This window comes from Planococcus citri, chromosome 4 (genome assembly GCF_950023065.1).
Source record: "Planococcus citri chromosome 4, ihPlaCitr1.1, whole genome shotgun sequence".
In the NCBI taxonomy this organism is placed as follows: domain Eukaryota; kingdom Metazoa; phylum Arthropoda; class Insecta; order Hemiptera; family Pseudococcidae; genus Planococcus; species Planococcus citri.
In genome coordinates this window covers 66,639,797-66,654,882 of record NC_088680.1, presented here as the reverse complement: position 1 = coordinate 66,654,882, position 15,086 = coordinate 66,639,797, and the positions used below count along the sequence as shown (strand labels likewise).

General features: G+C 31.5%; 1 protein-coding gene across 1 annotated transcript in view; it reads left to right on the top strand.

The window, feature by feature from the left end:
• Window positions 1-10,895, top strand: part of LOC135842316 (cyclic AMP response element-binding protein A-like) — a 232,153-nt gene extending 221,258 nt beyond the window's left edge. The window contains exons 6-10 of the mRNA XM_065359712.1: window positions 2,046-2,189; window positions 3,007-3,210; window positions 3,310-3,397; window positions 6,789-6,906; window positions 7,779-10,895. Of these exons, the coding sequence (XP_065215784.1) occupies window positions 2,046-2,189; window positions 3,007-3,210; window positions 3,310-3,342 (381 nt within the window). The 3' untranslated portion in view covers window positions 3,343-3,397; window positions 6,789-6,906; window positions 7,779-10,895. The remainder of the gene's footprint in view (window positions 1-2,045; window positions 2,190-3,006; window positions 3,211-3,309; window positions 3,398-6,788; window positions 6,907-7,778) is intronic.
• The last annotated feature ends 4,191 nt before the right edge of the window (window positions 10,896-15,086 follow it).

Below are 15,086 nucleotides of genomic sequence, written 5' to 3'. Positions count from 1 at the left end.
ACCGGTTATTTGCCAAAAATTACCATAGTTAACAAAAATGTATCAAAAATTTCCAGTAATTTACCAAAAATTACCATACTTTACCAAAAAATTACGAGTAATTTGTTAAAAAATTACCTGGAATTTGCCAAAAAAAATTACCAGTAATTTACCAAAAAATTATCAAAAATTTTCCAAAAAAATTACCAGTAATTTTCCAAAATTTACCAAAAATTTGCCAAAACATTACCAGTAATTTACCAAAGATTACCATACTTTACCAAAAAATTACCAGTAATTTATCAAAATTTACCAAAAATTTGCCAACAATTACCAGTAATTTACCAAAATATTACCAGTAATTTACCAAAACATTACCATACCTTACCAAAAAATTACCAGTAATTTACCAAAAATTGATAATTTACGAATGATGGATCGCAATTCATCAAGGAGACGTATTTTTATAAATTTATCGATCCCCCTTCCCCCTCCCCTCCGCCAATTTTTATGTGTTTGACCCAATTTTGTGGAGTTTGGTTTTCCTAGTTTTTATAAATACTTAAGTCAGCGTCGCACAAAGCAATTTTCAAAATTTTCTAAAAATTTGCTTAAATCAGTTGTTTTTTTTTACGAAAGTATGTACCTAGGTACCTACTTACTTACCTATATACTATGTAGGGTGGCTCTTAATTATGCTTAGCTGTGAGTTTTTTTCTAGCAATTTGTTCGCTCTGGCCCATAATTTTTTCGTTTTCATGAAAAAAAGAAAAAAAATCACTTGAAAACCTTAGTTCTCGAAATTCTCATAAGTATGAAATTAAGTCATGCTTGGAACCCCCCCCCCCCCCCCCCCCACGGAAGTTTTATTTATCTGGAAACATTTTTAATTTCTACGTCAGAATTTATCTTAATGATCCACTTTTTCGACAGAAAGCCTATCCGGCTCTCCAAGCCATTTTGATCTGGCTACATGGAGCCTCTCAAAGTTGGGAAAATGTATGAATAAAAATATGGAATACGTAGAATCGAAGTCTGTAAAAGTCGAAAACTTACCATTTCTGTGTTAGAATTCTTCTAAATACATATGTACCTAATTTTTTTTTTCGACGATTACCTCTCTAGACCATTCAACGAACCTCCAAAGTTGGAAAAAATCAATAAAAATTAAATATTCGGGGGCTGAAAAAAGGTTTTTTTTTCATTGTCTTTGAAAAATACTGAAACAGTATATAAGGAGGGGGAGGGAGAGTTGTTGAAAAATCTCGCCTAAAATGTATGAAAAATATTTTGAATTTCGTTTAGAGATTTTCATTCGATACCCTGGTCTGTCGTTGTGTAGCATATATAAGTGTGAAAAAACATCGTTTCCGTTATATTCGAACGTACCCAGTATTTATTTGTCAGCTGTTTTTTGAAGGGCGCCCAAGGTATCGAGTTACACGAGTAGGTATAGCACAACCGTATGGAAAATTTTATTTTCCTCGAATCGTCGTCGTCTCGGTCTCGTCGACAATTGGACGACTGACGACTGCGTCTACGATGGATATGGATGCGTGTTGATTGTTGAATAAACCAAGGCCCTGGTGTACGCGAAATTAATTGTTCGCTTGATTACCTTTAATTGGTGGTTGATTTCTTTTTTTTTTACGCGCGACGATGTACACACTGTACCGTGTAATAATGACGGAAGTGTATTTAGGGTAACTGCTGCCAAGTGCGAAGGTTTCTCTCTCTCAACGGTGGTACTCGAAGTGTTGAGTGTACCTACTGCCTACGATGACATATTTGAAACTTTTCCTGTTGTTTCCAATTTGCTTGGGTAGTTCAATTTTTGAGATAGATTTTAACACAACACTGTTCGAGCTCCTAGAATAATGAAAATGAAACCAGTTCATGAATTCTGAAAATTGCACCCTTTTGAGAAAATGAGCTTAATGCAGAATTTCAATAATACTTACTCCTATTTAAAAAAAAAAACAACAACAACAACTTCTAAAATCAATATATTATCTAATATTGTGCTTCGAAGATTATGATTTTGTATTTTGTTATTATGTTTACAGAAAGGATCAACAGGCGTATTAATGTTGACTGAAGAAGAGAAGAGAACGTTGCTAGCCGAAGGGTACCCGATTCCTACCAGGTTACCTCTGTCAAAAGCTGAAGAAAAATCATTAAAGAAAATCAGACGAAAAATTAAAAATAAGGTGAATAAGGAGCATCCTACCTAATCGTACCCTTTACGGTCACCCTTATATACGTTTCAATAATTTCTTTTCTTCATTCGTCCTTCGTCTCTGTACTAAACCAGGTTGTTCGACGAGACGGCCGATTTGTAAACTAACCGAGGCTTTATTAATATTTGAAAAAACTTTCAAAGACTCTCGAGTTAATTGAAAATTGCTTTATAGAGTTTGGAATATTGGTTAAACTGAATTATTACGCTTTTGTCCTAGACCACGGTCTAGGTACGCTACCGTCGCGTCGTCGTCGTGCTACGTGATGATCGTAAATTTTTTTTCAAATTAAAAAAAAAACTACCTGTATTATATGTACATGGATCGAGCAGGCCATATTTTTTAAACGTTAAAAAAACACTTTTTAAATCAGGCTTTCTCGCTTTAAAATTTTTTCTTATCGATTGCGCACGTTCAAAGCGACATTTTTTAAGGTTTTACTCGAGTCGAGTGTTTTTTTAATTATTCTACGAAAGCGATATCGCGGTGTAGTAATTTCGGGTGCTCGTGTTTTTTTTCCTTCTAATTTTTTTCATCGAGTTTGGCCGAAACGACGAATAGAACGAGAGCATGGCGTTGGCAGGTCGTACTCGAAAACGTTTGAAATGTTATTGGCGAGACGAACCTTGAAATGATTTTTTGACGATTTTCGAACAACCTCGTGTTAATTTCTGCGCGACGAATGGACTTTAATAATATTATGTACCTTAATCGATATTAAACAGATGTGAATATAAATGATGCTTTTTGAAAATAACGAATACGATGATTTTTTTTTTGTACGTAGATCTCAGCACAAGAAAGTAGACGGAAAAAAAAGGAGTATATGGATGCTCTTGAACGAAAAGTCGAACTACTTTCTTCTCAAAATACAGAATATAAAAAAAAGATCACAAATTTAGAAGATACCAACACCTCGTTATTAAGTCAATTACAAAAGCTTCAACAATTAGTTGGAATGCAGACGCTACAAACAAATAATGTTGCATTTGTAAGTATAGATGAGCTCGAGTCGACCAGCAACAAGTGTTTTTTTGTTCGAATAATATTAATTTAATAACTCGAATCGTTGTGTATTTTCATGTTTCAGAAAAACCATTCCACTTCAAAAAGCCATAAATAACTTAAGTACAAGTTAGCCGGCAAATTTTCACCAATAGTAAATAAACTAGTTAATGGTGAGTACTTTACCTTTACATATGCTAGGAAATTTTATGATCCTCCACCCCTGATGGCTAAAAAATTGACAGAAAATGTGAAAAATCCACTTAGTAGGTACCTACCTATCGATATCGTGGGTTAATTTTTTCACTCAAAAATATGTATCGTTAATTAAATTTTCAAAACTTACGATAGTAGGTAGGTTAGGTAAATACCTATTTTTGAAAGTTTTCCAATTATAGAAAGTTACTTAAGGTACCTACTTATACAATGTGACGCGAAAGTTGTCGTGTCGAGTTGAGTTGAAATACCTACGAGTAACTTTTGACTGGAAAATGCTTATAACGAGATGATTCGAACGAAGCTGTTTATCCCCTCGATAGCGATGATGAAAATTTCACAATTGTGTACAAGGTGTTCGAAAATTTCGATACTTGAAATTTCAAAGTGTGAATATTTTTTTTCGAGTTGGTCAAAATTTTTAGTCAAAAAGTTGTCGAATTAGGCAAATTTTTTCGTTTTTAAAAATTATTGTTATTGGTCCCTTTGAATGGATTCGGTGAGATCAACATTATTATCTGAGGTTCGCTTTTTATGTTTTTTTTTTGGCTTTTTGGTCGAAAGAAAACAATACGATGCTGAAATGTAGAAAAATTCCTTGAAATATTTACTCTTCCTAATTTTAGAAATTTTCATGGCATTGAACCCCCCTCCCTTCCCCTTCTATTCCTCAGTCCGTCTAAAGATCCTGTTACTACAAATATGACTGAATTATTTGTATTCGTTTTTATTTTTTAATTGAAAAAATTCTTGAAATAAACGATTCAGATGTTTTCGAAATTTTAAGAATGTGAGCCAAGACCAACCTAACCCCCTCCCCCCTAAATAATTAGACTGCTCAATATCTTGGTCCTATAAGTTTTTTGATACCAGTACAATGGGGGGAGGGGGGTAATGAAAGTTTTTTCACCTCAATGAGGTGCTGGAATTTGGATATTCTGACTCAGAATTTTTATCAATTTTGGCACTTATCATGGACTTCTGAAGATTACTTTTTTGTAATTTTCAGCTTTGAACTTTCCCATTCCGAGGGTCAAATCTGATTTCCAAAAGAACTCCATTTCGCCAAGTTTGATTTCATTTTACTCATCATTAGAACTTTATAATAACCCTGTTGGAATTTTGTCACCTGAGTCCCGAATTCTAGCAAGATAGTTTTTTCGCTGGAAATATGTTTGAGAAGAGCAATAGTTTGGATCTCGATCATGATTGAACAATGATTAATCAACCCCCTCCCCCCCTCCCTCCCTCCCTCCCAATTGATTCATTTGCGATTTTTGATCTTGTGTGATCGATTTATGTTCAACATGAGAGATGAATTTAGTCTCAAAAACATGTATTTCCTGATCTGAAGTCGATTATAATCGAACTCCTCCAAAATCGATTTATTTTTGATATTTGATCTAATCGAATATGTTTGAAATGAAAAATCAATTTTATCCTTGAAAATCGATCATGATCGATAATCGATTAATCGAAATCCAAAGTCGATTTATTATCGATTTTCAATCTGATATGATCGATCATGTTCGAAATGAAAAATCAATTTTATCCTCGAAAATCGATTTATCGAACTCCAAAATCGATTCAATTTCGGCTTCCGATATATTTTGATTTGATTGATCATGTTCCATCCAAACTATAAACAAGTTTAGCTAGCTTCAAACACGGACTTCCTGATAAGTCGATTAATCGAACTCCAGAGTCGATTTATTTATTTTTTTCAATCTGATATGATTTTTCAAGCTATTTATGTTCGAGGTGAAAGTCATTATTTCAATTTTTATCCCAAGAACTGGTCATAATCGAAAATCGATTAATCGAAATTCAAAGTCGATTTATTTCCGATTTTCGATCTGATATAATTCATCATGTTCTAGATGGAAAATCATTTCTTATTCCCAGAACCGGTCATGATCGAAAATCGATTAATTGAAATTCCGATTTTCGATCTGATATTATTTCTCATGTTCGAATTCGAAATGAAAATCAATTTCATCCTAAAAAACCGATCATAATTGAAAATCGATTAATCGAAATTCAAAGTCGATTTATTTCCGATTTTCGATCTGATATGATTCATCATATTCGACGTGAAAATCAATTTCATCCTAAAAACCCGATTATGATCGATAATCGATTAATCGAAATCCAAAATCGATTTATTTTCGCTTTTCAATTTGATATGATCGATCATGTTCGATATGAAAAATCAATTTTTGTCCCCTCCAAAAACCGATCGTGTTCGAAAATCGATTAATCGAAATCCAAAATCGATTTTTTGATTTTCGATCTAATATGATCGATCATGTTCGAAATTAAAAATCAATTTTATCCTTAAAAAGCAATCACGATTAATAATCGATTTATCGAACTTCAAAATCAATTATTTTCGACTTTTGATCCAATTTCATTGAGTATTTTTCAAAACTGTACATAGAAATAAGTTTACCTTCAAACACGGACTTCCTGATCAAAAAATCGATTCATTTTCGATCTTCTATAGTCGATCATGTTTGAAATGAAAACCCAATTTCTCGATCAAAAACCCGAATATGACCGCTAGTCGTTTCATTGAACCCTAAAAATCGATTAATTTCAGATTTTTGACCATGCACGATCGATCATGTTCGAAATTATCCACGTTATTCTAAATAATTATTGTTTCATTTCATTTTTTTTAATTTGGTAAAAATTTATCAAAATTGATTTTTTTTCTTCTAAAGAAGCGATCCTTAGAAATTCAGTTTTTTAATTTTTGCTTTGATCTTATGAAGTAAGGTTAATCGTGTTTCCAATTAATTCATTTTTAGTTTTGTTCGAAAAAAAATTGACCAAAATTACCTGCGTCCATTTTTTAGGAATTCGTGTTTTGAAAATTGATGTTTTCAATCGATTGATTTTTGATTTTTGAACTCGATCATCACTGAAAAGTGATCGATCTTTTCACAAATGATCTAGAGATCTAAATTCGGTTTCAAAGAATATGTTGGTTCATTTCGTATTATTTCTACTTCTATGAATTTGAGATATCATCGTGAGAAAAAATGCACCTTCAATAACGTTTTTGAACATCTCGTTCACGATCTTGAAATCTTCCCTGCCTCCTCTGAACACGCTCATTTAATAGTTTCAAAATCGCACAAATTATTTTTTCGTGGTAGAACTTTAGATAAGTATCGTCACCTTGTACATTTGGCTACAAAATACGAGTACATAAATTTGATGCTTTTATACCTACTTTCAAAACACCAATGGCCACTAAACTAAGTATTATCAATAGAATTCAAAGTCGTAATCATTTTTTTTTTTATCTAATTTTGAATATTTTGTTGACTTGTGTTGCAGGTTCCATTTTGCTTGAACCGACATTTTGTAATCTACTAGTCTCTTTTTTTCTCTGTAATTTGTTTTCATTTGGAAGCGTTTTAATAAACGCTCATCCGAACGGATCTACGAATTAAAGGTACGACTAAATTCTCATTCATACTTTAGTACGTAGATTTATCTTAACTTATAGTTACGTTAAAGTTTATTTTATTGTTGATGTGGTATATATTATCTTTCGAATAATTCGAAAAAACATCCGTCGATTTCTCTCATTTCGTATCAATTGTTCCGATGAATTGAATCTTCGATCAAAATCTCACAAACGGGTTCCAAAAATCCCTCCTGGTTGATATCTTCATCCACCGGGTGTTCATAAAACCGTATTTCCAGTTTTGAAACCAAGGGGATTTGACAAATTCGGGATCTTAGGGGGTACGAATATCCCATTTACGTTCGTTCAATCCAAAATTTATTGAAACTAGAGCACTTTCCATTCCAGACTTGTCTCATATGGGTTTTATTCGGAGTAATGTACCATTAACGGTGCTAGTTTGGGATTTGATAATTTTCAAAGCGATTAATATACTCGTTTTTTCGCTGTCAAAAAAAGAGCAAAATCCTCTTTGCGAGGTTGTTCGTTGACAAACCGGTTCAACTCGGTTAAATATCATTGCCCACGAGTCTTTGATGGAGTATTTTATTACAGAGTTTGAAAAATTATCGTAGGATTTATTCGGTTTCAATTTTAAAAATTGATTTTAAAAAAAAATAGGGCGCTAGTAAAATTAATTTTTGTTTCAATTTTTTTCATATCTTTTTTAATTTAAAAAAAAAACTAACCAAATCGTAAATAAATAAATAAATAGATAAAATTAAATTTAAAATTAATCAATAACATTATAATTTTTAAAAAATTAAAAATAATTTTTGTTTCTAACCTAATTTTTTATTAAGTTATTTTTATTTTTTATTTCTCAGAATCGATTTTCATTGAAAATTTCTTTCTAGGTTCATGACGATCCGATCCAAAAAAAAACACACCATAGGAAACTTAAAAAAATTATATTTCATAAGTTTATCGCATAAGGATGTTACAAATCTAACGACTTAGGTTGTTTCATTTAGTAAAAAAAATCTAGCATTTAAAATATTCTATAAGTATACCTCTAGTGGCTAATGATTCTCCCTTTCTCCGTCTTCTATACCTACGATATATACCTAGGTTCGCCCCTTTACCCCCTTCCCCTCTCCCCTCGCCCCCTATTTTATGTAAATAAACGTCCATTATCTTCCACCACCACCACCAAAAAAGAAAAACACAATTTTTTTTGTACATACTTTACAGTGCAGCCTACCTGGGAAAATTTTAATTAGAAAAATCCAAACGACTGTTAGCAAATTTTTAATTGTTGATTCGAGGGTAGGTTTGTTGTTGTTTTTGTTTTTGTTTGTTTTTTTTTGCCTTATATATTTTACGCTACCTAACGTGTTATTATTTATGTACTTGTGTTTTTTTTTCTCTTCATTCCAAAACTTGTGTTTTTTTTCGTAATGTATTACGTTCCATTGTTGTTTTTTTTTTTTCGATATTAGGGGAAAAAATCATTCCAGTAATGTTAATTGAATTTTTGTTTAAGATTTCTTAGTTACTTTTTATCGCCAGATTTTTATTTTAAAAATCCTTAGCTACCATATTGTAGTATACCAATTTTAAAATTAGGTAATTGAAATTTTATTTGTTTTTTTTTTACCCTCGGGTTCGTTGACTCGATGGTATATTTATATAAATTGTTTTTACCCCGAAAACAGGGTGGTATGATGTGAAATTTTATTTATTTAATACCTAGAATTTTTTTTGAGAAAATTATGTTAATTTTTTTCTATGTTAGAAAATTTTGTTTGTTCGTTTGTGTTATTTTGATGACTATGAGCGTTGCGAGTTTATTTTTTAGGCATTTATTTAGCGAGTACTATTTTTTTTTTAAAATAAATTATTATGTAAATTTTATCGTCGAAAAAGAGGGAATTGTGAAGAAGTATGAAAAATAGGTCTACTTTTCAAAAAAAAAAAAAAACTAAATCTTCGCTTGCTTGTTTTTTTTTATTTTTATATTTTTTATTTACTACAAATTATTACGATGATCTGTGTTAGATGAAATTACGAAACTTTCATTCGTCGGAGATGAAGAAAAAAAACCCTAATTAGAAACAAGCAAGCAAACGAGAAACTTGAATTGGTAAAAAAGTAAACGTTAATTGTTTTGTTTTCGAAAATTTTCGAGTTTTGTCTCAAATTAATTATTTAATTGTACCTAACGAAAGTGTTGATAACGAAGATGGTACATATCTTACCTATCCAAATTTTTTAGTTTTATTTCATTTTTTTTCTTTTTGTTTAAATTTATATAGTATGTAATTTTAATTATTTTTTCGTTTGAATTTACTTGTGATATTCGAGCTTATACTGATTTAAAATGAAAAAAAAAAAATAATCGATGAGACTGATACGCTTTTGCATTTGACATGTTCATCCGGAAGTGTGTTTACATTGTTACTAAGATAATCGTAGATCTATTTACTTTGTAGCTTATTTTGTACGAGATTCATTTTTCCTCCTTTTTATTTTTTCTTCTTCGCTTCAACATCGATGAACGCACAAATTTTTTTTTCAACAATTCATCCGAAGACCGAAGACAGCTCACAGCAGGGACCGTGATATTGTTCGAGAAGATTGTTTTTTTCAACAGCCAACCTTTCACACACACTTGTGATAATTTTGTCGTATTCTTGTTATCATTTTTGTTAATTGTATTTTTTATAATAAGGAGCCAAATAATTTATAATCTGGACTGAAATAATTTCAATGTGGTAAATGAACGTTGGACGTATTTTATATTATATTTTTTTCCTTTTCTATTACCTACCTAAAAGTATAATGTTTACTTTTTAAACCGTAAGTAATTTTATTGTTGATTGGTTATACATACTAAAAGTGCAATACGATTTTATCAACTGGTATGATATTAATTTTTACAAGTGAGAGTTACACGAAGAAGAATGCTTACTTACGTGTAGTTTCGTATAGTCGCTCGGATGGCTTGTGTAATATTATTGTTAAAAGACATTTTACCATTTTAAATTTTCACTTGTTTTTTTAATTTATAATATTTTGTTTTTTTTTCTCCAAGTCAAACCATTGTATACTTTAGGAATGTATTTTATTTATTTTGTAAACCATTTTTTTCTTTTGGGAAAATGTACGATTAATGTTCCATTCTGTTTAAAAAAAAATTGTAACTTTAAAACTTTCATAATACGTTTAGAAAAATCAATTTGTTCGGTTGCTGTGGCGTAGGAAGAAAATGATTACTCGGTGAGCCCCCCCCCTCTCACCGTTCGATTTTTGATATTTTTATTGCATTTTTTCTGATCTGTAATCATTCGAAAATTTGTGCCCTTTTGTCAAAAGTTGATCAAGTGTTGGAAATTGGTTGCTCGCGGTGATCAGACTTTATTGTCACACTTTCCTCTTCCTGGGCCACATTCGATGATCAGTTAGAAATTTTTCTTTTGAAATTTTGATTTTGTTGCGTTCAGGTTCGATGAAATAATTTCAAGCTCGTTTTAAACCATATTGTAAATATCAGAAAAATTGAAATTTTAATCTATTCTAAAATCTAAATTGAGAATTTTTCCAATCCGAACGTATAATTTTTTGCTCTTCGAGACCAATAATGAAATCGTATCCGTATTATGTACTTGAAAAAAAAATACGCTTGCAAAAAAAAAATAAAAATCTAGGTAATAAAATGTAGAAAACCTTGTGCGAGATATGCAAATTGATTGTTTATTTAATTGTTAGTATTTAATTCTTGGTTTTAATTTATATTATTCAGTTTAGTTTTTATTTTAGTGACAATGATTTTATGTTTATTTGCGTAATGTATTTATATATTATTTAAAAGGAAACTAATTTTAACTGGCAAAATTTTAAGTTATTCTGCGCTTTTAATAAGGTTGCAATCTTATCGATTACTATTTTAAAAAATTTTGAAAAAAAAAATGTTATGTTGGGCTGGCTAGACTGGCTGCAGTATTTTGTTTGAATAAAGTTTACTGTAATGATGGGTGTGTTTTTGATTTCTATGTTTTGACCCCTTTCCCTTCTTGTCTTGCGTGTGGACGATTGCGATGGATATGAAATTATGGAGTTGGTGCCGTTTGCGAGGATTATGGCGATTTTATTCTGTGCTGGGTTGTGGAGTTGTGCAGATTTCATGTTGTGTGTGTGTTTTTTTTTCTCAAGATGATTGGTTAGGTTTAAATTAAGTTATTGTGATAAAATGTTATAGGTGTATAAGCGAATCAGTCGTGAAGAAAATGAGTAGTTCGGATTGGAGCAGTTACAGTAGCAGTGACAACAGCGACGATGACGATTGCTATGGACCAATTGGACCATATTCTCCTCCAAGCTTAGGAGAAAATACAACATCTCCGGATCTCAAATTGGTTCCAAGTTTGTACCTATTGTATTTTTTATTTAGATTGTAGTTGGAAATATTTACCTACTGGTGCTGGGTATTTGTATTTATTTTTTAAAAAATTAATTGGAGTCCCACTTTTTATCAAGGATTTTTTTCCAGAGGGTTCATGCACCCTCCCTACCCCTCCCTCTCTACATATATATCTAGAAGTACTTAATTTAAAGAAATTCTTATCTCCGTAACGCTTGGAAAATTATTCAAACATGAGTTGTATGTAGGTATATTGAAACGTAGAAAACATTTTTAGTTGTTGAGAAAATTTAGAACCGAGCCCTCCTTATCTTGAAATTTGACAAATTAGGTGCTCCTGAGGCCTTCAAACGGGTTCAAATGATGAAAATTCAATTTTGGCCTCAAAAACATACCTCGCGATTGGAAATCGATTTATCGAATCATAAAAAATCGACTAATTTGTGATTTTTTGATCTTATTATGATCAATCGTGTTCAAAACGAAAAATCATTAATTTTTTGTCTTGAAAATAGATTTTCGAATCTGAAATCGATTATGAAATTCATGAATGGAAATCGATTGATTGAATCCCAAAAAATCGATTAATTTGCGATTTTTGATCTCATCTGTTCAATCATGTTCGAAATGAAAATTTAATTTTAGCCCAAAAAATTGACGAAAATTGAATACCATTTATGATCGAAAATCGATTAATCGAATCCAAAAAATCGATTAATTTGCGATTTTTGATCTGGAATGATCAATCGTGTTCAAAACGAAAAATCATTTCCTGCCCTGAAAATGGATTTCCAAATCTAAAATCGATCATGAAATTTCATGAATGGAAATCGATTTATCGAATCCTAAAAAAATCGATTATTTTGCGATTTTTGATATTGTACTAGGTAGGTATGTTCAATTAGGTATATTTGAAATTTAAATTCAATTTAGACCTGAAAAATTGACCTCACGATTGAATATTATTACGATCGAAAATCGAATAATCGAATCCTGAAAAATCGATCATTTTTCTGACTATCGATCTCATAAATGATCAGTCACGTTCAAAACGAAAAATCATTTTTTGCTTTGAAAATGGATTTCCGAATCTAAAATCGATCATGAAATTCGTGAAAAGAAATCGATCGATTGATCTAATCCTAAAAAATCGATTAATTTGCGATTTTTGATCTTATAATAGTATGTTCGATCATGTTCGAAATGAAAATTCAATTTTGGCTTACAAAATAGAGCCCACATAATTTTACCAAATTGACCTGGAAACCTGAAATTTGGGAAATACCCTATTTTCGACCTGCCAAATCGATTGGAAACTGTTTCAAACGGTTTTGAGCAGCTCTGGAGCCTCCAGCAGAATTTTGGAAACTCGAAAATCCCACAAAATTTCATCAAATGGAGTTGCAAAGCCGAAATTAATTCTGCAAACTAATTTCAATACGCTATGAAGTCGACTGCAGGTAAATTTCAAGTCGTTTTGGAGCCTCCGGCGATTTTTTGAAAATACTGGAGCCTCCAGTAGATTTTTGAAACTCGAAATTTCCACAAAATTTCATCAAATCAAGTTGGAAATCCGAAATTTACATTGCACTCTTGACTTGAACAGCCATTCAGTCGACTACGGGTGAGTTCAAGTGATTTCGAAGCCTCCAGCGACTTTTTGAAAATAATTGGAGCCTCTAGTGGAAAAAGTTACCTCATTTTTGGGCAAAAATTTGCCAATTTTGAAAAATTCGTCAGAAATGAAGAAATATTTGGATCTCTTAAATAACTATACACTAACTCGTAGTACGTATATTCGAGTGGACTATTATCACTTTAGAGTGGACGAACCAAAAATGTTATTATGAGAAATTGCCTTTCTTCAAAACTGAAGGTGCATTTTCAATAATTTGAAAATTCAAAATTTTCAATATCTAGGGCAGGACAAATTTGGAAATTTTGAATCAAGTTCGCCACAATATTTGAATTTTGAAGATAGGCAATTTGTCATATTGACATTTTTTGTTCGTCCATTGGGTCACAAAGGGTTCTGGGGATCATTCAAAATGATTCAAACATTTCTTTATTTTTAATGATTTTTCAAAAGTAGTAAATTTTGAGTTTAGCAAAGCACATATCTCCTTCGATTCACACGATACGAGGTAATCAGTCTAATAATGTTTGCTTGCTAACCCCATTTGATGAAGGTTCAAAAAGTCGCTGGAGGCTCCAAAACTACTTGAAATTCATCTGCAGTCGACTTCGTAGCGGATTGATATTACTTTGTAGAATTAATTTCGGCTTTCCAACTCCATTTGATGAAAGTTTGTGGGAATTTCGAGTTTCAAAAATCTGCGGGAGGCTCCTGAACTGCTCAAAACGGTTTGAAACAGTTTCCAATCGATTTGGAAGGTCGAAAATAGGGTATATCCCAAATTTCAGTTTTCTAGGTCAATTTGGTAAAATTTTGATTTTTTTCTCACATTTTGGCCAAAATTTTATTTTTGAAAATTCACCAAAAATCAAAAAAGGCACTTAAGCTCTAGAAATTTTGACAGGTAATGAATTTTTGCCTGATATTTCGATCTACCTTTGTAAAGTTTGAAAAAGTTTATGCTAGTCCCATATTGGAACGCAGCTCGCCCTTTAAGAAAAAAGTTGTCCCGAAAAATCGGCAGGGGGGTGCAAGTGATCCTTACGCGGGCCCCCCGACTACTTATATGATCAATCATGTTCAAAACAAAAATCATTTTTTTGCCTTGAAAATGGATTTCCGAATCTAAAATCCGTCAATCGATCAAAAAATTCTTGAATGAAAATCGATTGATCAAATCCCAAAAAATCGATAAATTTTTGATTTTTGATTTTTTCATCTTATATGATTATTGATCAATCATATTTGAAATGAAAATTCAATGTTTGCTTAAAAAATAGACCTCACGATTGAATACTATTCATGTTCGAAAATCGATTAATCGAATCCTGAAAAATCGATTATTTTTTCATGAAATTATCGATGCGATTCTTGATCTCATAATTATTTTCAATCATGTTCGAAATGAAAATTCAATTTTTATCTAAAAATTAGACCCCATCGATTGAATACCTATTATTTATGATCGAAAATCAATAATTAATCAAATGCTGAAAACTCGATTTATTTGCTATTTTTGATCTTATGTGATCAATTACGTTCGACGTAACAAATCGTTTTTAACCTGGAAAATTTACTTTTTGCTGAATCGAAAATTCATCATGACTGAAAACCAAATCCATTGAATCCCAAAATTTCACTACCAAAACAGCACAGAAGGTTCTCTTGAGTGGTGTCTATTATCGATTCTCCCCTCTCCTGTAGAGTTAACGTGCGCAAAAAATTTCTCATTTTATCAAAACGCAATGAAATATACGAGAAAATTAATTACGAGTAATTTCAATTACCTACTTATCTTTTCTAAGTATAGGTACCTATTTATCGCGTGTTATTAACCCAAGCTCAAGCCAATTGATACCGAGTATTGACTTATCGACTTTATCCGTTTCATATGGGCGCAAAAAATTTCTCAATTGAAAATTTTCTTTCTACTTCTCCCTTTGATTAAGTAAATCTCGCCGCGCCATTTCCTCAGAATGCAATAAGGAAAATACCTACATATACGATTTTAAAACGATAGTAAATTTCAATTAACTGCTTATTATCGTGGGGTATTCACAGAAAGATGAGATTATTAGTTATTCGCTTATCTTTACAAAAAAGTTAATAATTTCCCTTATTACATATTTTCCCTCGCTGAGGCAACTCTGCAGATATCTACTAAGT